Source organism: Carassius carassius, chromosome 8 (genome assembly GCF_963082965.1).
Source record: "Carassius carassius chromosome 8, fCarCar2.1, whole genome shotgun sequence".
Lineage (NCBI taxonomy): Eukaryota > Metazoa > Chordata > Actinopteri > Cypriniformes > Cyprinidae > Carassius > Carassius carassius.
In genome coordinates, this window is record NC_081762.1 from 7,996,666 (window position 1) to 8,023,077 (window position 26,412).

Genomic DNA, 26,412 nt, shown 5'->3' on the forward strand with positions numbered 1-26,412 from the left:
AAACTGTGGTAAGTGTTCTCCTTATCATCTTTAATGTTACGCACTAGTGCAAATTATAATGAAGGACATTTAGAAGGCTTTGTGTTGCTTTAATTTGAGAACTAAACTTGCAATATGAATGACACTGTTTGTGCCAAGACAGAAAAAGGTAAAACTCTTGATGTAATGGCTTCTGACATTAATGATGACATTTGCCTTTAATTTTCTTACATTTAGAAAGCTAATAAAACTTAAGCTGCTTTTTGACCATTTCTCCAGAGACACACATGTGCTGTTTTTTCAGATTCATCAGAATGTATTTACCTGTCAGATGACAAGTAATTTGTAACCCTTTAAGAACTGTTTTTTGAAAATGGTTTCATATGACACTGAACAATATTAGATATGTTTTGTATATACTGTGTTTAAAGTTTATTCTTCCACTACACAGTAAAAGATCTGAATAACTTGAACTTTTGTCATGTTACTCTTGCAGAGTTTTTCTCTCTGTGTGTTATTGAATTTGAGGCTAAATTCTCTTGCAATCCCGTCTCTCCTGTGTCAATTATTTCTCAGCTTTTGTCAGTATCTTCCTCTAGACATCATGCAGCATTTCAGATTTTACCATAAATAGCAGACATTTTTATTCATCAGTGTTAGGTTGTACTCAAAATATAGGTTTAGCCTTGAAGTGAAATATTTTTTTTATTTTTTAGGATTACTTAAAAGTGTCTTAAGGTTCTTAAAGTGTCAAGAAACCTTTTGACCATTAATGCTTTGACAAAATGAACTGTACATGGATGAGTGCTTTATATTATTAAAAATATAAGCCAGTGTTTTCAACTCTAAAATGTTGGACTTTAGAGACCAAATAATGAAGATTAAGAGCTTTACAGTTGTTTTAAAATGGCAAACTGGAAAAATTATCATGTGCTAAAATCAAGGCCCCTTTCACCTGTCAGCATTTCATCCACAATGTCAGGCCCAAGACGTTTCTGGATGTATTCCATCACAGCAGGTGAAAAGCTTTGCATGGCACACATCTCTGCCTTGCTCTGACACTGGTCTCGCTGGTACTAGAGGTCTTTAGTGTCAGCAAACCATTGCTCCCTGTATGTTTCAAGTGATTTCAAAGGGTCATTACTCTGTATCTAGTCGTCATGCATTTTCTGGAAAGCTCTTGCTGCAATCCCAACAGATGTAGATCTTGAGAGCTGCTTCGGTATCAGGGTTTATGTCTGTATCCTTGCAGTCTTCCAATTTCTTGTCAACGAAGCACAACAGTTCATGTATGTCAGCGTTATAGCCTGATTTTGCACTTGTTTTAGACAAAATTAATACAGTGCTCTCGTTTATTATTCTTTCGCATGACTGCTGTATGAAATTGTGTTTTTAGTCCTCTGTGTAGACCAAAGTGAACTCTTGAGTTTTTAAATATGTTCATTTTTACAGTTGTTGCGGAGAAAGGTCCAGATCCACACTGATCTAGAGTGCTGATATCTGATAGCATCTCACGTACGGCTTCACCTTTTGTTTCCAAGTTACTAAATAAGAGTCTGTATGTTTCCTTCCCCACATCATAACTTGGTAGTGCTGTGAGAGAAAACTGCTCCACAATGTCATCCCTCATTTCTTTTAAATTCCTCATTTAGTTGATAATCAGAGAGGATTTGTTTTGTAGTCTTGTAGGCACTGATCAAGTTGAGCACTTTTTCTTTCATCCCTTTGATTTTGTTTTATAAGCGCCACCTTTTCAATTCCCTTCTGTATCAATACAGCGTACTCCAATTTGTTCCTTAGATCTATCTCAGTCTCCTTTCAAAGGCTTCTTGCACTATTTAATAAGTCCTCCTTGTAATTTTCAACATAGTGTACATGTTTCACCTCTCTTTCAAAGTATTGCTCAATTTTATCGAAAAGTCTTTTCTCTTGTTTGTCAAGCTCATTAGCAGCTTTGTGTTTTAAATCAGCCACTACTCTGTCAACAGAGATATTTCAAAGATGCTGCTTTTCATATCTGATAAGTTATAATATTAATGAATTCTGTTTTCAAAAGAAAATGAAATATTTATCAAATGAAAGGAGGAGAACATTGTTCACTTTTAAATACATAAAACTGTTAAAAACATGGGCTATAACTCAGATTAAGACAAAATATAGTGTAATACTCACGGGTTCATTCATTCATTTAGTGTTTTAAAAGAGATTCATCTTCCTTGAGAGTCAAAGAAGAAATTATGGTCTCTGTGTCTTACTATGGTATTTATATACACTAACCAAGGTAATACTTTCAGTTTTGATTACATGAGCTCAATTAATGTCATTAGAGTGGGGGTTTGGGGTCATGGGCACTAGCTGGACTGGTTTGTGCTTATGTTACTGGAAACATTTTGAATGTGAGGTATGGAAAGATGCTGAGAATAGAGTATGTTTTCAGCTGATGCAAGATTTTTTTTGGCAGTGAGAACACACTGTTAAAGTAAAAATGTCTATATTTGTTTAACTGATTTGATCTTACTGAGCTGCCTAACGGCTGAAGGAAGCTTAAAGTTGCACTTTTGAATGCCCAATAGACAATTACACTTCCCCACAGCATCTGTTAAAAAAATAAATACTCGTATATTCTTAGAACTTTTGCATCCTACATAATTTTTTATTCATTCCAAATAAACATATCTTGTCTGGACAGTATATGTGTAATATGTGATAGCATGCCAATAAAACTATATAAAGGCACATGAATAAACGTATGCACCCATATTGAGTACAGTTTTGAAAAGATGCAGTATGCATTCATGATCAACTATCAACTCATTCATGATTTACATACTGGTTTCCCTATTTGACAATATTATATTATTTCCTTCAAATAACATGTTCACAAAAGTATTGCAAATATGTCCTCTTGTGAGACTCTTGGAAAGTGCCACAGATATTTTCCATTTAATGGCAACAAACCTTAGTGTCTTAGTGCCACAAAAATGCACATCCAGCATGATTAATTTCTTTCCCTCAGCGTGCTCAGCTGAAGGAGAGAGTGCCTTCAGGATATCTGTGAACACCCAGATGTATTCATATTCAGAATACACTGATGTCATTTTTGTCTGATTGTAAAAATTGTTGCACAACGTAATTATTTAACTTTATCATGGAAATGTCTGCTTTTTCACTTATGGACAGTTGCTGAGGTGATGCATTAGAATAAAGGTTATTGTCCATATTTAAGAACATAGATGATTTAGGGAGAGCTGGGTTAAATAAAGCCTCATGAATCATCCACCTCACTGTCTCTCACAGTGCAACAACCATAAAGCCCCTGAATAGTGTATAATAGATATGTTGTAGACTAAAAATGTTCTTAAATGGATCTTTCTTTCTTAGAAATACACACGCTTAAATACACAGGTAACCTTTCATAAGGCAGGCTACAAACTGTCACTGGGGCAGTAGCCCTTCAAAAGGTACTGACATGTAATATGTACTTTTAAAGTACTAATACACAGCTTTTGGCTTTTGTACATTAGGGTCCCATCCGTGACAGGTTTTATTCAGAGAGTGTGGTTCATGTTTAATGCATTTCTAGTAATATGTTTTTGTGATATTATGCTTCCAGAGTAGATGTAAATGAAGCAAACAAAATTCCTTGTCCCTGACCTGCATTCTTTGCCAGCATTAGTGAAGAATCATAACTAATGTTAATACTGTATGAAGAAAACCAGTTTCACAGTCCACAACTGAATTAAACCAAACGGAATTAAACACTGTAAGATAGAGATGCATTATGTATTATTAGTTGAAAACAACACTATTTTATCTATTTGCAACTGAAATGGTTAAGTTCACTCACACATTCACTGAGCTGAATTACTCAAGTTTTACATGTGTGAACTGATTTTATTGAGCTTGTGATGACAAGATACATGTATTATGTAAATTATTAAGATTATGTAACTTTGTTGCTAGAAGGAGAACAACTGAGGTCACTGAAAACCTCACTGTGTTGTATATATATATACAGTACTTCTGTTGTGTATGCAGTATAGTCACTTTTTAATGCTGTGCATTGATTGAACCAAGCAATTATAGTTTCATGTGAAACATTATTGGAGTATGTTTTACAAGGAAATGCTGCACTGTAAAAAAGTATACATAACAATTATCAAAATTGTAAATAAAACAAATATTGTTAGAGTTTAGAATTAAGAAAATACTATACACAGATTTTTTGTGGTGTATTTAAGTCTTTCTTCTTTAAAAAAATATAATGTTTAATTAAATGTGTTACTTGCTGTTTCTGCATTTATCAGTAAAAAAATTTCTACGCCCATTTTTTTGTATAACATGGTAATATATTCATAATATTAGTGTGTGCTTGTGTGACAGCTTGTATGTAGTTTCACTCAAAAATGGAATGCAATATCATGTGTTTTCATATAAGTTGATAGCAAAATTCTGGAAGACATAAAGCAGCACCTAAAATCGTCAAGCTGCTATGTTGACACACTTCCCACATCTTTTTTCCAAAGTGTGCTTAACTGCTTAGAAGCAGATCTTTTAGAAGTCGTGAACACCTCACTTCTTTCTGGGACATTTCCAAACTCCTTAAAAACTGCAGTTGTTAAGCCCATATTTCAGATATGCTCACTGAATATTAACCTAACAGAGCACTCAGATCATTAGGATCGAGTCAGTTAGAAATACCAAGGGTTCACTCAAAACAAGGGGAGTCCTCCTTTAGTTACTATGCTTCCCGCAGTTGGAATCAGCTTCCAGAAGAGATCAGATGTGCTAAAACACTAGTCACATTTAAATCTAGACTCAAAACTCATCTGTTTAGCTTTGCATTTATTGAATGAGCACTGTGCAATGTCCGAACTGATTGCACTATATTTTCACTGTTTTTTTTATATGTAAAATCATTTTCTAACTGTTTTTAAATTCATTTTAATTAAGTAATCATTTTTAAAGTTGTTAAATTGCTTGTTTTATTTTTGTTATTATTTTAATATTTTAATATTATTATTTTGTTATTTGGTGCTCAAGAAACTTTCTTATTATTATCAATATTAAAAACAATTGTGCTGCTCTTCATATTTTGGTGGAAATATGGTACATGTTTTGCAGGATGCTTTCATGATTTGAAAGAGTATCATCAAAAGAATATATTATTGTCACTTTTGATCATTTTAATACATCCTTGCTGAATACAAATATTAATTTCTTTAAAAAATAAAAATTCTGTCTCCCAAGGCCAACAAAAGAACATTTGATGCATTTTTTTGTTTTGAAATTATTATTATATTTTAATAATGTACCACTTTAACAGAAATCTGCAAACCACATAGGCTACATTTGAACCACACAGTCTCTCACACCGTCTTTGTTTGTTCTGCAAACATCTGGCTCTCACAATGCACACTGGCTGTCTTAAGGCCAAGAGTCTTCACTCAGCACATTGCTGTTATGTAACTGACACTGTTCTTTTAAAGCTGTGAAGTATGCAAATGATCTGCCATGATACTGATTTTTGGATAAAGCAGGCAAGTTGTGTCATTATTGTGATGCTGTGCTGGCAGTTCGCTCAAATGCCAACAAAACATGAAGACAGAATCAAGCTTAAAGATGATTTGCTTGATGTATTTCTGCTCCGTTTGAACTAGCTAACATTCAGATACATTCCTTTCAAAGTTTTTTTTTCAATTCAATTCAAGTTTATTTGTATAGCGCTTTTTACAATACAAATCGTTACAAAGCAACTTTACAGAAAATTAAAAATAATAATAATAATACAAGACGTAGTCAGCTAGATGATGAACTATCAATATTATTAATTAATAGTAATTATATGATGCAGTCACACATGTAGCAATAATTGTTAGTTCTGTTTGTTGATTCAAGGTTAGGATCATCTGGGGTCCTCTGAGGGTCAGCATCATCTCTTCTCAGGTGTTCTGGATCCAGACTGGAGCTTGTGTAAATCCTAGTTACCACGGGATGTAAATCCCGTGGCAAAACATAGAAACAAGATAGAGACATCATTAGCATAGCTGCTGATCCAACAAAGTAAAATTAGTTTAACCCAAGCTAAAGAATAAAAATGCAGATGCAACTACACTCACAATTTAAGAGATACATTATTCGAATGCTTGGCGAAAGAGATGCGTTTTTAATCTAGATTTAAACAGAGAGAGTGTGTCTGAACCCCGAACATTATCAGGAAGGCTATTCCAGAGTTTGGGAGCCAAATGTGAAAAAGCTCTACCTCCTTTAGTGGACTTTGCTATCCTAAATGCCACGCAGTCTCTCAGTTGGAAAAAAGTCAAATCCATAAAGCCAGAGCTTGAAAAATCTTGCAAACAAAAAATTAAACATGCCGAAACACCAAAAATATCTCTCAACAGTTCAGTAACCACGAACTCTCTTCCAAATCTTCTCTTAACGTCAGCAGCTGCATCCACCTTGACTTGTAAACGAACAGTATTCTTCAGCCGCACCACCATGGTCGGCAAAGGTGCATCCTCTCTCGTTGGATCCATCTGGGTCGATCACACTTGATCTTAGCCAAAAGGCCGAGAAGCGAAGTAATCTATTTCACTTTAAAAGTAAAGTAATCCCACACTCCGCAAGGGACAATAGCACTGCATTAATATTTAATGTTAGCCCTAGATTCTGTCCTGTCCTGACCCCCCCCCCCCCCCCCCTATTTTCTCAGTGTTCAGGCATGAGATTTATGAATCTCTGAAACATTTGCTTCAAAAAAAGATTTGCATAAAAATGTTAAGATGTGTCCGAAACACCAGGCTGGTAGAAACTGCTGGTCAAAACTTTGTAAATGCAGCCCAAAAATGTATAACGACACCTTTTTCAAATCGATTGCATTTGTTTTCATAAATGTGTAATCTATTAAAATGAATCTACAAATAACTAAATACCTTTACGTATGAAAAGTTCTGTAAAATCCATGTTTATAATGTTATTAGGCAGGGTTTGGCAAACTAGGTCAGTTAAACAATAAATATCATTCTCCTTTTGCGTTATAGACGCATGCTTATTTTAATTGATTGAATTCATTAATTAAAAATGAACATTAGCTCCGGTCCTTCAGATTTTGAAATGTTCTGAAGATTTAAAAGTGCCAGCTAGTAAAAAGTTAAATAGGCCTATATATAAAACTATTTCAATATGGAAAGCATTAATGAAGTATACAGTATTTGTATCATGTACAGTTCTACCTATGCAGATCACTATATCACATTTTAAAATGAGCTTTTTTATTATTCTGCACATATGACTGCTGTTATCATGTCAGTGTGAAAGTAGTACAGTTCATTCGTCAAATTAATTTATGTTTACGACGATTAAGGAAAAGGACTAAATTGATTAGTTACGTAGAGTAACCACGTCTTTATTATGTGCATTACTGTTTTTAATTGTTCTGATACTACCTCACCAATTTATTTCGAGAAAAATCTGTTGTTTCGTTGTGTACATGCTGCAGCAGTCCTGAAGGGAGCGCTGTCGAGCGACGGCTGCTGGGGCATCCGGGGCATCCGGGGCATCAGGGCTGGACCGCGGGAGACTCACCCCTGCCTTCTCGCCTTCTCTGGCAAAACTCAGCCTTCACACTAAATGAGTCACCAGAAAAACACATGCAGCCAGAACAGAGCAGAGAGACTGCTTGTGTCTTCAGCAGGGTAAGCTGGAACGCCTTTTGTTCGTATTAATTTCTGTTGTAGTAGCAGTATTTATGATAAACTACATATTAAAATATTTTAACTTAATGTTAAGATTTATTACTTTTTTATTCAGTTGGGAAATTCCGATGTTTGTTACTTTTCATTCGTGAGAGTATGTCGTGATAGTTTGTTCTTAGGTTAAACTATTCCTGGGTTAAAGTTTCTATTGTTTTAGCATTCAACATTACACTTTAAGAATGTCACAAAAATGTTTGTGGCTGGCCTGTGTTCCGTCCTAACCAATAAGTGTTAGTTGTACCAGGACAGAAAAACCCAAAGTTCCCATGTAATTATATTCTTAGTCTGCTGTTGTGTTTGGTGTATACTTTAGGCTGTGTTCAATGGTTATCTTTGTGCGATTTTTAACTGGACCAACTAATAACTGAAACTTTATGACTGACCAGCATAGCATGGTTTGGTGATAATAGTTTATATGATTATACATCTTATCAGATACCATCTATGTTTGCTCATCTCCTCTGTATGGAAAATGTAATAAGCTGACTCATTTGTTTATCTCTCTTTATGCCCATTAGCTGGCACTGGTGTAATTTCATATCTCTGTGGAAATACAAACTCTTCATGGCAACCGTTTCAAACACATCGAGTTTGACTATTATTATAGCAATTTATGATTATATAATAAAATATTTGCTTAAAGGTTAAATACCATATAGCCTGTATGCAACATATATTTAAAACAATGTGAATTTCACAAGCAGATTTGCTTCTAGCAAATTCTTCAGATTGTTGTCAAGAGCACCAAAATTGATGCATCATTTCTAAATGAAAACAGTCTAGGGTGGCTGATTTGACCCAATCTAAACCAGTATTATCTAATTCAAGTACTTTGCTGACTCATTGAGTTTAGCTCATGTCTTGGCACAAACTATGCACAGTTGCTCTGGGAGGCAAGATGAGGTCATTTCTTTTGATAAAAAGGATAAATGAGGTAGCTGGTAACCTCACTTATGGATTGTAACACCTTTTTATGCCTTTGATGTGTGTCAGATGGCCTTTCAGAATGAGATATGTATGTGTGTGTGTGTGTGTGTGTGTGTGAAATCTAGCAGTCGCCTTCATGTCAACACAAATTCACACGCAAGAAGAATCTATCTCTTTATATTAATATATCACATATGTGGAATTTTTGCAGGTTTAAAAAGATATTTCAAACAAACAAATAAATATTGTCATCGTTTACTCACCCTCATGATGTTCCAAGCTTTTGGGGCTTTGGTGTGAGTATTATAGTAGAAAAAAAAACTTCTATAGTGTAATCTTGACAATTTTGATTTGCATTTTTGTAGCTTTTCTTCATACTGATATGCAAAGCCTTTGATCCTTTGGAAATATGTAAATCATAAAAAGGAATTAGCTACACAAAACCTTACTTGTTAGCCAGATGCATGTGTTGACAGAAACCCCCAAGGATCCAAATGTACACTATCATTTTTATTTCCACTTAAACGGTCAGTTTTTGTTGTTTTTGGATTCATGTCAATTGATAAAAAAGTTTCTCATTACAGATTTACATCAGCATTCTGACTGAACAAAGGCTGAACAAGTTTTTGCATAAGATTGGTTAATAACATTGCATGAGAAGAGGCTGTGCATTAGTATGAGATGACGCATAAGTACACATTTTAATGGGCTGACTGTATTAATTACAGAAGATTGCTGCTGGGTTTTCACTGAGATGAGCAGATATCGCTGATTTTTTACATTTCTTTTTTATGGATGTGCACCTTCTGTAAACTTCAGTTCTGCACCTGAAGGGTTTATGGATGTGTGTGTATGTGTGTCTCAGTACATGTTTACTAAGTGAATTTTGGAAGTTAAATCTTTAATTATTCCTGCTACTTCTGTTCACTTATGATTCATCAATTCACTTTATACAGGGGGTTGCAAAGGACTTACATTTTTGCATTTTTCTAATTAAAAATAATAATTACAAATTAATTAATCAATTTGAGTGAAATTGTGCAGAATCCTTTTTTTTTTTTTTTTTTACTTAACTTTTTCCTTAAATACAAAAAAAAACCATATATATAATTTTTTTAAATTTTTTTTTTAAATTAAATTCCCAGACTTTTGGGAAGCCACCGTTTTTAGTACCATCCATCTGTTTCTGGTCTGTTAACTGTTAACTCCCGCAAGCAGATGTGCCAGACATGCTTGTACAAAAGTGAACAGCAAGTGCATGTACGCTTCTAGCAAATTCCACAGGATCAGAACTTGAAGCAACACATAAAACAGAATCGGCTGCACACCTAGAACAGATGAAAAGTAATAAAAAAAATAATGAAGTGGCTTCATATTTGATCTCTTAACTTTTTTGCAGCATTCATAAGTTTCAGACAAACATACATTATTGAGTATTTAAGTATTTTAAATGCATGCATACTTGACCTTGAGTTCACATTTATAGTTCTTTATCACTTGAAGTGTCCATGCATTTACAGTAAACAAGCTTTATTATACCCCGGCCTGGTCAGAACTTGTCCATGTGTTCGGCATATCAGGTTTTCCAAAGCAAACTGCAGGTTTTTTTTTTTCATATTTCTCATCTCGGTGTCCTGTCTTATGTAATGGGACACATCCGGATTGCTGTGGAGGCTACTGTACAGGCTGTGGAATGAAGTCTGTTTGAAAGTCTGTTTGAAAGTTAAGAACTGTTAGAACAGCTACTTTGTATTATGGTTGAGTTGTTAGTGAATGTAGAGATACAGGTCAATTCAGCATTGCAACAATTCCTGTTCAAATGCCTAAAGCTTCTTATGCAAATAGGTTCTTGGTATTTCTTCATGTGAAGGCCATTTCGCCCTTATTCATTAAATCTTGACGTCAAAGGCAGAATTTAATGTGTTTGTTTATAAGTGCATGCTCATGTCTTGCCTTGAGGGTAACTGTGTATCAAAGGACTGAGACAGCGATCTGATGGCACGAAGAATAAACCATTAGGATACAAATTATTAACCAGATTCAGAATCAATGATGACGGCAAATGCAAAGTGATGCATGACAGATGTTCAAGGTAATGAGAGGGTGTGTGCACTCAAAAAAAGAACATTAAGTCTTGCTTGCGAGGTGCATGGGGAGTGGCAGTGCTCAATTAAAACTTTCCCTTTTTCTCCCCAGAATGCACTTTTTCGCTGCATGTTTTTCTGTCAAGTTTGAAGTGTTCTTTTTCAAAACTGCTGTACTCTTGAGTATTTATGTGCCATGCGTGTCAGTTTGCAGATTCACCCCAAGGCTGTTGTTCTTGCTCACATCCTCTTTACTCTGCCTGCGAGGATAAAACATGCCAGGGCTGATGATTTTTCAGTGCAACTTCTAAGGCTTTTATGCATTTGCACATGTGTGCTGCTTTTCATGTGTGGGCACACAAAGAATTACAGAAGCACAAACCAGATAAATACAGACGGATTTGCATATCATAGGAATGAAAGTCCTGGAAATTCCAGGCAGGTGCATGGTCAAAATAATCAATTCATAAAATAAATAAATAAATAAATAAATAAAAACCTGCAAAGTACTGCAAGAATTCTATAGCCATAAGTGGTCTCTAAGTTATAGTAAGTTATGTTAAATTGCATAGGCCATGCTTGTCTTTTGTATTTGAGTGCCTTTAGAAATAATACTTTTTAATAAGTGTAAAAAAACAAAAAACAAACATTAATGTAAATATTTAATAAATATGCAATTTAATACATTTTAAATATAATTTTCAAGACCCCCCCCCCCCCCCCACACACACACACAAAAAAAAGCAAATGCCTGTTGTAAAGTCTGAACCTCTAATCTTTCACTTACCAGCCCAATAACAAACAAAGAGTTATTATATTTTTTTGATGTTTAATTTATATATAACATTTTTATATAGGGCAGAAACAGATGTGTCAATTTGGCACATTTATATTGAATTATTATTATATTACGCATAATATAATATTATATTATAAAAAAAATGTATATCAGAAATAAACATATGTTCAAAAGTTTCTGGTCTGTAAAATTTGTTGTTGCCAAGGCTGCATTTATCTCATCAAAAATTTAGCCTAAACACCAATATTATTACCAATTAAAATTTACTATTTAATGTATATTCAAATGTAATTTTACTGCTGTGATGCAAAGCTGAATTTTCAGCATCATTACTCCAGTTTTCAGTGTCGAATGATCCACCAGAAATTATTCTCATATATTGATTTGCTGCTCAAGAAACCTTTCTTATTATTTTCAATGTCCTGCTAAGTATTTTTAATGGAAACTGTGATTATTGTTTTACGTTTCTTTTGATTAATCATGTATTTTGATTCAAACAAACAGCATTTAGTTGAAATAGAAAACATTTGTATCACTATAGATGACTTTACTGTCACTTTAAATGAATTTGAATCAGTAATATACCACAACAGCATTACAGCATTTCATTGAAAAGCTAGTCATTGTATCAGTTGTGGCTTTTATTAACCTGGTCAGCAGATAATTTAGTTGACCTGTAGTGTATTATTATATTCATGCTGTGTGTTTAACATTTCTGGTATTTCACACACACCGCAGTGACCCAGACAGTGATGACACACTAGCGTAAGCATTACACTTACACGCTAATCTCCAAAAAGGTGTTCTTTATCTCTTGGATCATAAAATTCACAGAGGCAGCTCATACTAACATGAACAAGCCATGCACAGCCACTACACCTACACCTCCACCATACAAGGCTTGTCATCTGTTTACACAGACGCTCTCCAGCGTGCATCCACCCTTCGCTGGTATCTGGTGTAGCTGGAAGTGGAGTGAATCAGCAGTCTGCACAAGTGATCTCACTTTTATTCAGGATCTCTTTCTGCTGTCTGTGGTCACATCCCAGAGGATCAAACCCCTTTCTTCTGTTGTTCTCCTGCGTGGACTTGTTGACTCTGTTAGGTGTAATCACTTCCTCTCGATTCTACAGAACAGATGTTACATGACTGTCTTAAGAAACGTTTATTTGCAGTAAACCACAGATTAAATACATTAATAAACCTTTGTTTGCAATTGTAAATGCTTTGTCATGACTCATAAATCAGTTCTGGCATTTTGAAAAGGAGACAGTTTGATATGTATTGAGCTTTTCAAAAATAACGACCGTTTCCATAAAGGCTTCCCGAACACTCCCTCTGTCTACCATTGGCTGGACAAACAGGCAATCTTGTCCCAAAACTAGTGTCATTGGTTGAGTCAATGGTTTTCAGTAGAGTCACAGCATTTACGCTCTTTCTGGGAAATCGGCATACTAATGCCATACTCATTCTTGTCTGCATATTAATCTACGGATTCTGAAAGCTATTTAGCACGGAAAAGATTGCATCATCTTTAAATTGCTGGATTAAGTACTCAATTATGTAATATGATGTTGTTCCGCAATTCTTTTTTTTTCTTTTTTTTTTTTTTTGGAGCTTTCACTTCTTCATCTTTCATTTTCGCAATGTCTCAAAGCCTTAAAGAAGGATTTTTGGCTGCCATAGAAATAAAGGTGTACATATGTTTCCATTGTCCTCATTACATGGGACTGTTTGCTGTGGAGATTACATAAATATAATTGGGCTTTTATTTTGTCTAATTGACGGTTTGTTCCGGTGTCTTTTGGAAACTTGTCTCCCTCCTAATCTCTTTTTTCTCTAATTATCTGTTCTTCACACCCTCATTCTTTTCTCTTTTTTTCCACTTAGAAATATCACAGCAGTCACTGCATAAACAGAAAGATTGCAGGAGTCACTGCACAACTACAGAATCAGATTGTCGAGACTTTGAAGAAAATCTTACAGGTATACACTTTTTCCTCCATATACAAACACACACACACACACACACACACACACACACACACACATATATAAAGGCACTTGAATATCCAGATTAATTATTGAAGAGTTTTTTTATTTTGTTTATATGTTGCTCACTTTAAATGTAGGCCAATATTTAAACAAATTTTCTGCTAATTTTCAGATGCCTTTAATGTATATATCTTATTGATTATGAAACTATAAAATCTGTAATTAGAATTAGATTTGTTTTAATAAATATATTTTATTTAATCTTAAACCATTACAATATTTAATATTTTATCTTACAACATTACAAAAAAGAGAATTCTTTTAAAGCAATTCATATTTTTATTCATGAAGCATGCAAAAAGATTTTTATTTCAAAGAAATGCTGTTCTTTTAAACTTTCATCTAAGATGTTATGCAAAAAATATTAATCAGCATAACTGTTTTCAGCATTGAAAATAATAAGAATTATTTTCTTGAATCAAATTTGAATTATTTAATTCAGCATCACAGGCATAAATTGCATATATATATATATATATAATAAACATTTTTTACCGTATTTTAATCAAGGAAAAATAGGCTTGGTTAGCCGAAGAGAATAATTTAAAAAAATCTTACCAACCCCAAACTTGAATGGTAATGTGTATTTGGTTGTATGATGAAAATACAGTTTGGTAAAACCACTGCTGGAACAGGCAGGAATTAAGGAGTAGTGAAAGCATATAGAAAGTTTTTTTGCCCCTTAATTTCATTTACATGGTCATTTCTACTACCAAATGCTGTTGTATGTGATGCATTTGAGATGTTGGTCCAAAAACAACAAATAATTACTGACTACTCATCTAAGTCCTTTAAAACCTCAGCAGACTTTAGACAGAGCGACGTTTACAAATGAATGGTAAGACCCCTTTATTTGTTTTACCAGCTATTGTAAGTGAAGTACCAAATCCACAGAGCAGAGGATCAACTGTGGAGAGAAAGCAGAATCGTGTCAAGATGTTGACTGATGAGGTTGCACAGGTGCAAGAGGTCAGTGTTTTTACCGCCCACTCATTAACCGTGAAAAATGTGTGCTATTTGTGTGAGTGTATAATCGGTGTTGTGTTTGTCGTCAGGTGAGATACTGTCTGAAGACTCTGCAAGAGCAAATGGCAGCCAGGCAAAACAATAATAATAAGGTACTATATTGTCACCTGGTCAGATGAATTTCACAAAATCAATATACTGTTAGACATACTATTAATTATTTTTTAAGTAAGTGTCAGTTATTTCCTCAGTTGCTTGTATTTTTCCCATTAACTTAGAGGTCTCATATTGTCCTCTACTGTAGATTCCATCCAATGGCTTTAAAGTTGACGTACTTCTCAGCAAAACCAATGGCTCCAATGGACTTGTGAACGGCTCTAACTCTAAACATCCGGTAAACTATTTGTCATACATTGCGCCATTATAAACACACACCTAAATCGCAAGAATGTATACGCAACTCACAAACACAAACAAACAGAGACACTCCCATAGAAAGAGAGCGAAAGCATTCAGTCCACTTGCTGTATCAGCTTTCAGTTGTTTGAATGCAGTATTGTGAGTATTCCTCCATTAAGGGTATTTAGCATTCAATATCAAAAACGTCCCTGTTTGTAAATGGCCTGAAAATAGGAGTCCTGTTCTCTTGTACAGACGATAATGGACACGAAGTAGCAGATACAGTTTAGCCTCTGACGTTCATCTGTAAATAATTTGGCCAGAAAACATTACTACAGATATGTTATTTCTTGTTTTCATGGTAATGTGCTAAGTTGCATGTGCTGAGATTTGGGAGCGTACGCATATGAACCTTTTGCTTCTGCCTGTGAAAAGTCACACCCCTGACATGATGCCCTTGGGAGCAGCAGTTGCCAAACTTGTGGCTGCTCAGTAAACAAGCCTTCAACTACACACCTTCAGCGCCTCCCGTGCACACAAAGTTTATTTTTACTTAGAAAATAATAATAGTAACTTTAGATTTCTGTTAAAGAGATTACTATTAAATATTTTTTTAAACATTTTATAGTTTTTTTTAAACCTCCACACATTTAAACCACGTCATTTTTCGCTTTTTTAAAATGTTTTTTTTTAAATAAATTACATTTTGTTTGACCATTGTCCCAGATTTGAACACCTTTAAATCATATGAAAATCTATCATGAAAAGATTTTTTATAAATCTCATATTAACCTATATTACAGTTATTTAAATCATTCTAAAAACTGTTTTTCTAAAAACTGTCTTTTTAAAAATTTACCAATTATAGAATATGCTAAAAGAACATATGAAATGCACTGAATAAATACAGCACCGCCCATTTGCACACAGTATATTTTTCATTTCTTAAAATAACAATAACTTTTTTTTTCTATGAGCTAGAGTAAGACTTGAAAGAATATACAAATACCAAAAATACATAGTATCTTGCTTTTTTACTATAATAGTATGGTAGATTTTTTTAAGGTTAGGAATGCAAAAGAAATATATTAAATATTGGAGCAGTTTTAATGTTTTCTTATGTTTGTACAGAGCCAGGAGGATGATGAAAGCACTTTAGCCTTGAGAGAAGTCACTAAACATCTGTACTCTCGTCTGCAAGAGATGGAGAGGAGACACCAGGAGGAGAAAGAAAGATTACAGGTCAGAAACGTCACTAAAAAATACCAGGAAAATGAATATAATTGTGATATAATGTGTCTGAGCATCTTAGTTTTTGAAACTTTCCTTAGGCAGAAAACCTTGAATATCAGCGGCGGTTTCTAGAGGAGCATAACTCTCGCGTACAGAAGGCAGAAACCAAGGCGGAGGAACATGGCAAAAAAGTGGAAGAGATGCAGAGGCTCATGCATGGTTTGGAGCTGGAAAATGCCACACTACGAGAAAAGTTGGCTGCTAACGAGGCTGAACTTGAGAAACTGCGAGGACTGAAGATAACCGATAGTGAGGACAGGTCAGGCCTCTTTTTTGCTTGCCCAAATTACAAAAATGCATTGTTCTTATATGTTAAGCTGTTTCCTTGGCTACATTAAATATTTTCCACCTGCAATTTAGTAAGCTATACATAATGCACTGCACTGTTTCCTTGGCTTGTTTAATTATTTTCCACCTGCTATTTAGTACACAATAAGTTGGCATAATTACAACTCTATTAAGCTGCATTGTGCTGCCATAGAAACTCATCTTTCAATGTCACTCCTCTCACACGGAATTCGACTTTGACTCATTCTTGATTGTTAGAAGTAGACTCACCCTCTACGTTGCTAATGCAGTTGTTTCTGTGTTGCATGCAAGTATCATTTGTGAGAGTGTACACGTGTAACATACAGGTTTTCTGCACTGCAGGTCTGAACAGCTGAAAAAGGAGCTGGCAACTCTGAAGGATAAGAACTACAACTTAGATGACATGCTCAAAAGTCAACAAAGGAAAGTCAGGAACATGATCGAACAGGTAATAATTACTGCACAGGATATTTGGAGAAACACCCAATCACAGAGACAAATCGCTAAATGACATTTACAAACCATTTTATATATGTAACGTGGTGATTTTTATTTATATTCAGTGATAAAAAATGTAGGGCGGGACATGATTGGATCATGAAAAATGGGAAAAGTGGTGGGAGGAGAGAGGCTATGTATAAATGTATCAATCATAATTGAAACAGTACTTTTTAATTTATTAATAAAGTTATATAATATTTTAATTTAATTTGAAAAGTGAAATTAAATAAGTTATTTTTAAATTAATTTAATAAAATTAAGTGAGATTAAATAAATAAATACACATTAATTAATTTTTATTTGAGAAAATTAAGTTATATTTTAGTATAAATTAAAAACTAATTTGATTTACTCCTTTATTTATTAAAAGTATTTAATATATATATATATATATATATATATATATATATATATATATATATATATATTTAAATCTCATATCACCATTCTGCTGTAAAGCATCACAGATAGTACTTTTTAAAATTATGATTAATATTATTAAATAATATTTTTAATTTTATTTAAACATTTACATTTTTAAAATTTAATTGTATTTTTTTTATATTTTTTAAATCTTTACATTTTAGATTTATATAAAAATTCTAGAAAGCATCACTAAGATAGATATTTGTGCATTATATAGAGCATTTGTTGAGAAGTGAAACCTCCCTGCTGCTCAACTGCTCTTACACATAATAACTTCTTCCATGAACACTTAAATCACAAATGCAAGCCAAGCCTTATGCAAATCTAGCTCTGTTTAATTTTTCTGTAGGTTGTTAAAATTTTATTTCAACTTTATTTCAAACCTTAAAATCATTTTGAGGGTAAGAAAAGTGCTTGCATTTATTAATTCATATTTCCAAATATGTTAACAGGTGCAAAATTCTCGAACCATAATGGAGCAAAGAGACCGGGTAATTGGCGACCTTAAAGAGAGGGTGGCTTTCCTCGAAGCTGAGGTCAGAGTCTGAGTGATCTCAAAGAGCCGCTTTATTTTTCTCTGCTGTTCACTGTGTGACTGTAACCTGTCAAATGTGTCCTGCAGAATCGAGAGTTTCATGACCGGATGGAGTATTATTTGGGCAACCAAGTGTCTAATCCATATAACTCAGACACGGGGTCCAAAATTGTCTACAGGTATTTCTTTCTTATAACGTATACTTATTATATATCCCCTCATTTATACAACCTCATAAAACCATGTTGTTTTTCACCATGTCTATCAAGCTCCAAAATTTTTAGCAAAAGCATAAAAACATTCTGGACAAGATATTTGATTATTATAAGTGTCTAACATTTTGTATTATAGCAAACCTCTGACGCCAGCAAGTCCTAGAAACAAGTCTATGCCATTCATTAAAGTGGTCGAGATCAAGTCCTGAACAACAGATGAAGGCAACTGATGGAAGAGAGAGTCATTGAGTGACAGACACAATGCAGAAGAAGTAACAAGCTTTCCTTTTCTCTCAACATTTATGCAATATCTCTCTGTTTAGCACATGAGTAGCACTTGAGGTTTCTTTTTTATATATATATGTATATATATATATATATATATATATATATATATATATATATATATACAGTGCTTTGTATATACAACAATAATTTAAATGTCTCATGTATATTAGATTTGCAGATCATACACAGCATTTTTATGCCTTAAGCAACTTTATTATTAGTAGTAGATGTAAGTGGTGATATTCATATTTCCTGCTGTTCTGTCAGTATGTCTGTTTTGGCATGTATAGAATCGGATAATATAGCCATTGTATAAATATAGTTATACTGACAGCCAATTTGAATAAAATGATAAAGCCAAAGTGTATAGATAGATACGTAAGGATCCATTTTGATCTATGTATGTGCATAAACTCTAATATACATTTCTGAATTCACTGTATCTTACAAAGCTGTCTTTTCCCTTTGGGAACTGTAATTGTATTGTGTTTTGAAGAACAATTGTTTTTCTGTTACTGTATTCTGTGCTCAACTCTTTTCATCCATCTCTTATTAAATGTGAAAAATGTGTTACTGTAGATGGAATTGAAGTGCTATGCACATTTCTCTGGTATTGTATTTTGCCTGGTATATGTATTTATCTTAAGGGCTAATCAATAAAAAAGTATTTAAGATCCCTCACAATTTGTGCATGACGATGTTACTTTTTAAATAACTGGTATAACAGATACTGGTAAATGTCAGATTTATTTGAAGAGATCTAGTGCATTATAATCTGTGCACATACTTTCGGTCATATAGTGTATGATATAAGCCACCCATCATATTCCTCTCATTATCAGTCTGTGTCCGGTGCTCGGACGAATTCAGCGCAGAACACCAGCGACATCTAGTGATGTAACCACTGATCTATAATAGAGAACCTATATAGATCAGTAGATGTAACTCTACACAAACAAATGCTACTTAATGTCTGAAAATATAAGCAAAACTCGACTCAGTTGTTAAATCTGTGAAGCCATTATAATGCTTAGTTTTATGATCAAATCACTGTAGTTTTAATGGATGGGGGGCAAAACTTTCCTCTAAAGCCTGATGTATATCTCGTACATGTTAACATGATTTCGCTAAAACACAGTGTGTGGATAATCAAGTAAACCCAAGTTGTTTCAGTCTAGTAAATGCTAAGCTTTAAATATTAATATAAAAGCGCTTATGTTTACTTTATAAAGATAATTCAAGATTATCATGACCTGTTTTTGTTCGCCCTTTTACTTACTACAATTAAATACATTTGATCATTTAGAGGCTTTAGAAAATCATTTAAGTCACATACTTACATAATAATCAAATTCAAAATAATTTAGGGATCATTCAATATAGTACACGTTGCGATATTATATAAAAAAAATTTGGAAACTGATTACATAATCCAACTTACATGTAATCAGTTACTACCATTTGCAACCATGTTACCTATACTGTTCCTTTTTGTTTTTTATTGTAAATAAATAAATAACTTACTATTCAAATTAGTTTCAAGGTCATATTTTACTATTTTGCACGGAATATGTATGTATTTGTGACATCAGTATAAATGATCAGGTGGATTTTGCATAAGAAATACCCAACTGCAACTACAGGGTAAATGATTATATATTGCATAATGGTATTTAAATTGTTACATGCGTGCGTTGTCATCACGTGGTTGCGCTCTGCGCGTGCAACCGCAGTGGCTGTGACAAACCACGTGACGCGGTGATCCGGGTGTCAGTGTGGAAGAGAAACAGGTAAATTTTGAGACTCTGGTTTATTTTCTGCGCGAGTCGGTTCGGCCTTGTTGTCGGCTTTGGGGAATTGATTTAGGACGCAAAAGAGTTCGTGTTTTGTTTCCTTCTGATTAGAAGGTCGATAATAAAGCGTTATCTCCACATTCCTGACATCCAGCCGGGTCTTTGGTTAGTACTTCGCCTGTTGTTCATTTTTGTCATTTTGGGGCCTGTAGGCCTCGGTGGAACCTCGGTGTCGAGTGTACAGGTAGACTGACGGGAGCGCGCCTCATCCCGGGCGGTGTGTGCCTTCCAGTTTTTGCAGATGCAAAATATTATCGTTTCGATTAATCTAACGAACATTTCACCTAACTATTCTTTCATCTACGCTGTGAAACCATATTGACTAGAAACCGGAAAAGTTTAATTTTTGGGCAGCAGCATAATGATGCCCGATAACCGGCCATGAGGTTATTAGACGCGGCCAGAGCGGAAGCCACCCATCATCTGCATCTTATCTATTTTTATTTAACTTATCAATAACCTGTTAAGACTGTAAAAACAGTGCATGTGTTCATATCGTATCGTTAGATCTGCAGGTTTGCTTTTATATCGAGTTGCTTTTGCAAGGCCCATTCCCTGGACTTATCAATCATAGTCCTTCACCTCAAATATTTTTTTTTTCTATTATTAACCAAGTTTATACAGTTGCTTGCTTTTTGGTCGGTAAGTTAATATGGTATTCCCAGTATGTAGATCTAATGTAGAGCACTACAGGTAATGTAGGTTACCTGTTGGATGCTTATATTAATACTTTTAGGCAATTTTTTTGTTTAAGTGCATGGAAATTAATGCCTTTTATGTGCTACTTTTCCTAGACACTTTCCTTGTTGTATATGTCCTTGTGTTATTTACTGTATGGAATGGTGTGAGTGCTGAAGAAATGTAAAATGACGTGTTGACACTTTCACCTATGGACTGTGTGTTCACGTCTTTAACATGGTTTAATTTTGACAGCTACATCCTCGCCCTCACCCGGTTCAAAGTTTTTTTTTGTTGTTGTTCAGATTTGTCCGTTAAAACACGTCGTCCGTCTGTTTTCCCGCGGCTGGTCCCGCGTGTTTCTATCACGCTGGCTGATTCTGTGCGTTGACCTAAAGTGCGCAGTTTCTTTCTTCAACCACATGCCCTGCATTTCCTTATGCACAGAGTTGCTACGGTGGGCATAACCACACATGCAATATTTCGCAACTTGCATAAGGTGGACAGCTTTTGGTGTGATTTTACCGAAATGTGAAGTGTTACGGTGTTTTTGTGTGTGTTTTTAAAGAATCTTTAAACTGAGGATATTGAGCACCGAAAGCGCGTTTATGGTTGACCTGTTGCACATTTAATTGTAAACAGTATTTGGTCTTGTTTTTCATGTGTGATAGTTGCGCAAAGCTTTCGAAGTTCCTAGAATTAAGTTTATTTTGTTGTTCTTGTAAACTTAGGCCGTGGTTTTATGGGTAACGTCAGTGCGTCAGGCACGCGACGTTGTTTACTTCCATTTTTGGCTCATCAAAATGGCTACACACGGTGTATCTTTGTTTTTTGAATGCATACTTAATGTTAATGTGGTTTGTCGAGACCATGTGATGATTTTATGATTGTTATTTAAAGTTTCTGATGAGTTATCAGTAACACTTTTCCATCTGCTTCTCTTTTAAAGGTGTTATTCCTTTTGTAAATACTGTTATTTGTATATACTGTAAATGATGACTTCATTGGGCGGAAGCCGGACCCGGGGAAACTGGGAGCAGACACAGGGTCAGACACAGAGCCAGTCACAGCACAAGCAGAGGCCTCAGGTAAGTTCACAAACGTTAGCTTGTATTGATTAATTATAGTGATTTTAGCTATGTTTTGCCACACCTCCAAAGCCCCATTTTACCTACCACAAAAAAAAACTGGCTCCACATTTCCACCTATAACATTGTAATCTTGGGCCAGAAACTGCCACCGGCATAAGTAAATGAGGTAATTGATTAAACTTTTTCCGTCATCCCAAAACATTTATAGATATTACATGACTGATTTAAGAAAGTTATAACTTTTGACGGGTGCGTCAAAACTAGATTGATCCTTAATTAAATAGCATTGGATGTTAAAATGAGACGAAATCTGATTTTAATTGTCAGGTAATGTCATTGCATGTTCTCAAGTTGTTTGCAGTTTTGCTGACTATGAGAACCAGCACCATTTCAGTAGAAAACTGGTATCAGTGGCATCCATCAGTTTGAGACTTTTTCTGAGTCACTGCAGTCCATCACTCGTTCTTCTAAATTAAATTAAGGGCTTTAGAAATAAATCATACATTTATGCCCAAGCAAATGCAAAGTCTGACCTATTTTTCCTCAGCTGTATTCTGGCCTGCTCGGGTGGAGGGATAGACAGATTTTATCTAAAAACATCTTTAATGCGCAAAATCATAGACAAGGCTTAAACCTGGTCCAAGACTGTCTTAACTGAAAGAAACTTGCACTGACATATCTTCAAATATGTTATTGCTGATTATTTGTATCAAGGTGCACACCAGCAATGTTTAATCTATGGCACATTTAAAAATAACTACTTGAGTATTCTAATCCAGCCTTAATCTAAACCCTGTCTGTGAAAACCGGCCTAAAAGTCTGAATTCAGACTTGAATGTCTTTGCAGCAAGCAGTTGTATTATAATTGATCATGTTGGAATATATACAAGAAGCCAGCTCACTTGTAAAGATTTAAAATTTTACATGAATGGCTGTCCGTGCTTTTTCATCACTAATGTTTTACTGCATGTATTAAGTAAGTCCTGACAGTAGTTTTTCAACGCCAAAAGAAGGCTTGCACTGGTGCAAACTGTTAGTAAATCTGGCATCAAGACCCGGTTAAATTCCTTCTCATAAATGAGGCAGGTATTCATTGCTGTATGTTTCACACCTATTATGGAATCAGACTTAATAATTTTCTCCATTGTTTGTTCAGGCCACCGCTGAGCAGATCCGACTCGCGCAGATGATCTCGGACCATAATGATGCAGACTTTGAAGAGAAGGTCAAACAGGTGAGTAGGAATGACATTTGTTGGCTCAAAGGAAAATAATGGCAGATTCTGCTTTACCTCCAGCAAACAGTCCCTTTAATTAAGAAAATTTGACAGTAGCTTCTAATCAGTTTTCTTTGCAGTATTCCGATGCGTCTATACCAGCAGTTTCATTCTGGGTCACTTAGTGCACACAGAAGTTCCCTCTCTGCTTTCATTATAGCTCTGACAGGGACCATCTGTGCTAGAGTAAAGTTTGAGCCACTACCGGATGCTCTCTCTCGGTCTCACTCTGAGTTAGAGAGCAACATAAAGCTCAGACATCTCATAGTTCACTCAAAGCTTTCATCAGTCCCCTCGGCCACTTCCGTTTTATCATGTTGCCTTCCAAATATATGGCCTAACTTAAGTCATATAACCACATGACTTTAAATGCTTCTTGTTCTTCCTTTTCTCTTTCTAGCTGGTTGACATCACAGGAAAGGATCAGGATGAGTCCATGATAGCGCTTCATGACTGCAACGGTGACGTGAACAGAGCCATCAACGTCCTGTTGGAGGGCAGCCCTGACACTGTGGGTTCAGGCTTGACTGTTTTTTCTTTCAGTTACTGAAAATAATTAGAATCTGAAAACGATTGTAATAGTTTAACTATAACGATACTGTTTTAAAGAGTTGCTCACTGTGTATTTATATTAGTATTTAGATCTGATTCAAAAACTTACAATTCTCAAATCCCATAGTTTCATCCCTCTTTTTACATGTTAAATCCCTCTTTTACATTGCCCTGTGCTTTGCAGGACTCATGGGAGATGGTTGGAAAGAAGAAAGGAGTTTCAGGTCAGAAGGAAAGCGCACAGACAGATAGAGGAGATGAAGGGAAGGAGAACCGAGAGAAAGGAGGAGAAAGAGATGTGGCACGTCGCAGAGGGGGGGCCCCGCGGAGGGGCCGTGGAGCCAGCCGTGGGCGAGACTGTGAGTGGAGATATTACTTATGCTTTTGTTGATGCTCCTTATTTTAGTCTGAAAGACTTCATGCCACGGTTTTCCTATTAGATGAGGTATTTAGTTAAAAAAAAAAATGCAACATTTCCTTGGGCCATTTAAGAGAACTGTACTTTCTTAATATGCAGTCAGTCTTTTCTATGCCTCAGGACAGACTGCAGCACACCACAATCCCTTCACTGCTCTTTCTGTAGTGCTGAAGGGACAGTGTGTGCCACAGTAAAGTTTGAGCTGCTACCGGATACTCTCTCTCAGCCTCCGTCTGAGGTAGAGAGCAACATAAGGCTCATATACTTTGACTCAAGTCTTGTGGTTTAGTCTATAATCTGTCTTTGAGAGCTGATGGTCTGTAAAATGCATTCACATGTATGTTTAAATCAGAAGCTTGGGCTGCCCAGTCAAAGACTAGATACTATTCCTAAACACTGAAAGAACTAATTATAAAATGTTTGCCAAGCATTTTGTTTCTCTTAAGTTTTCTGATGCTTTTACAATAGCTGCTTTTAACCTTCCTCAGTATAAAGCTTGCATGCCACTTAATGCATCTATTTCAGAGTAGAAAAAAAGTGAAAGGAAAAGTGACCTTGTATGTGCTGAGACCAAACTTGGGCTTCTTAGGCTTCCTTTTTTAGGTGTGAGTTTTAATAGGAGTGCTAATGGGAGTCTTAAAGGGATAGTTTTTACATTTATTCCCTCTCTTCTATTGTTTTTCTTCATCTCCTTCCATTCTTTGTTTCTTCTCTTCAGTCCGTGGGCAGGAGAATGGGTTGGATGGGGCCAAGGCAGGTGGAGTTGCAGGCAGAGGAATGGAGCGAGGCCGTCGGGGAAGAGGCAGAGGAAGAGGCGAGTACTACTGTTGATAATGATTTAATATAGGTATGCACGATAAATATCGGCCAATAATTAATGTGCATCTCGGCAGTAAATCCGGTTATCTAATCAGCGGTAAATTCCATCAGGTGCATGATTTCACATAGAGCAGCTGTTACTACACCGAGCCGATGTTAACTGACAGGCTGCGCAAATCCATCGATTAGATAGATAACCGGATTTACTGATGAGATGCACATTATTTATCGTGCACCCCTAATTTATTATAATGAAAAAAAGGGTAGTGGTTTTGGTTTGACTTCATCTTTCTGTCCTGCAGGTGGAGCTGGAAGGCGAGGAGGGAGGTTTTCAGCTCAGGGCATGGGGTAAGCCTGTGTGCTTCCATTCAGGCTTTTTCTTTTTTTGCATGATCTCTAGAGATCTCCCAGAATGTCAGATTCTGGGAAATGCTAATGGTATCCAGTTAATATTCATAATTTTGTGCTTCAGAAACTTGTAAGGTATGGTTTTAAGCAGAGAAAGCTGTTCTGTCGAGTCCAACTTGCTGGGTTTAAGGCCTGCTGCTGTGCTTATCTTGAGACTCTTGTGCAACCATAGCCTGTAAACCTTAAAGATTTTAACATGTTTTCTATGCAGAGGTTTAACCAGGTAAGTAAGAGCTACTGTGGGGTTATTTGCTGCTTTTTGGTGCTATGTCTTTTTAGGCTTGATGACACAGTGCGCTAAATTGATGGTCACTAGGGGTGGGCAGTAGAAGTACAGGTAGAAAGGTCAAACTCTAAAATTCTGAGTCATTTGTATTGCTGTTATCAAAATGCTGCTTCAGAGAATAGGGGATTTCTGTTGCACTCGCTTGATGTTAAGAAAGAAAATGAACAATTTATTTTTGGGAATAGTTTTGAGAAACTCCTGATTAAAATAATTGCCCAAAGTGTACATATACAGTGATTTGTCATTTAGTAAAAATAAAGGTACAGATTTCCTGCATAGATTTGTTGCCCACCCCTAACAGTAACCAAGATGCATTTTAATATTTTGAAGCTGCACTATGGCAAGTATAAAAATTGTCTTTCATACTGTTGTTTAACAATATTAGGAGTTTCACTGTCATTGTAAACATCTAGTTAAGCTTTTTACTGCAATATTGAGTAGGCTAGAATCTAGTCTTGTCACGCCCCTGGACTGGTTTTCTTTTTCTGTCAAGGCCGCCTG

General features: G+C 35.3%; 2 protein-coding genes across 8 annotated transcripts in view; both read left to right on the plus strand.

Moving 5' to 3' along the window:
- Window positions 1–7,521: 7,521 nt before the first annotated feature.
- Window positions 7,522–19,202, plus strand: tuft1b (tuftelin 1b). Its single transcript, XM_059555897.1, has 12 exons — window positions 7,522–7,673; window positions 13,434–13,529; window positions 14,464–14,567; window positions 14,654–14,716; window positions 14,869–14,958; window positions 16,095–16,205; window positions 16,295–16,515; window positions 16,908–17,013; window positions 17,945–18,028; window positions 18,115–18,206; window positions 18,379–18,605; window positions 18,656–19,202. Exons 3-11 carry the CDS (start codon window positions 14,535–14,537, stop codon window positions 18,449–18,451), a joined length of 873 nt encoding a protein of 290 aa, XP_059411880.1. The 5' UTR covers window positions 7,522–7,673; window positions 13,434–13,529; window positions 14,464–14,534; the 3' UTR covers window positions 18,452–18,605; window positions 18,656–19,202.
- Window positions 19,203–20,320: 1,118 nt separating this feature from the next.
- Window positions 20,321–26,412, plus strand: part of ubap2l (ubiquitin associated protein 2-like) — a 99,571-nt gene continuing 93,479 nt past the window's right edge. For all 7 annotated transcript variants that reach the window (XR_009434440.1, XM_059555906.1, XM_059555911.1 and 4 more), the window contains exons 1-7: window positions 20,321–20,488; window positions 22,011–22,149; window positions 23,309–23,386; window positions 23,829–23,939; window positions 24,165–24,339; window positions 25,117–25,212; window positions 25,520–25,565. Coding sequence is in view for 6 of the 7 variants with exons in the window: in XM_059555906.1 (XP_059411889.1) it covers window positions 22,054–22,149; window positions 23,309–23,386; window positions 23,829–23,939; window positions 24,165–24,339; window positions 25,117–25,212; window positions 25,520–25,565 (602 nt within the window). In the remaining variant the exon portion in view is untranslated. The remainder of the gene's footprint in view (window positions 20,489–22,010; window positions 22,150–23,308; window positions 23,387–23,828; window positions 23,940–24,164; window positions 24,340–25,116; window positions 25,213–25,519; window positions 25,566–26,412) is intronic.

What these genes read in the sequence shown, in the direction of transcription:
- tuft1b (XM_059555897.1), top strand. Translation starts at nt 14,535, where the DNA reads ATGTTGACTGATGAGGTTGCACAGGTGCAAGAG. An exon ending in TGGCTTTCCTCGAAGCTGAG is followed by an intron (nt 18,029 to 18,114) that starts GTCAGAGTCTGA and finishes TGTGTCCTGCAG; the next exon opens with AATCGAGAGTTTCATGACCG. An exon ending in GGGTCCAAAATTGTCTACAG is followed by an intron (nt 18,207 to 18,378) that starts GTATTTCTTTCT and finishes TTTGTATTATAG; the next exon opens with CAAACCTCTGACGCCAGCAA.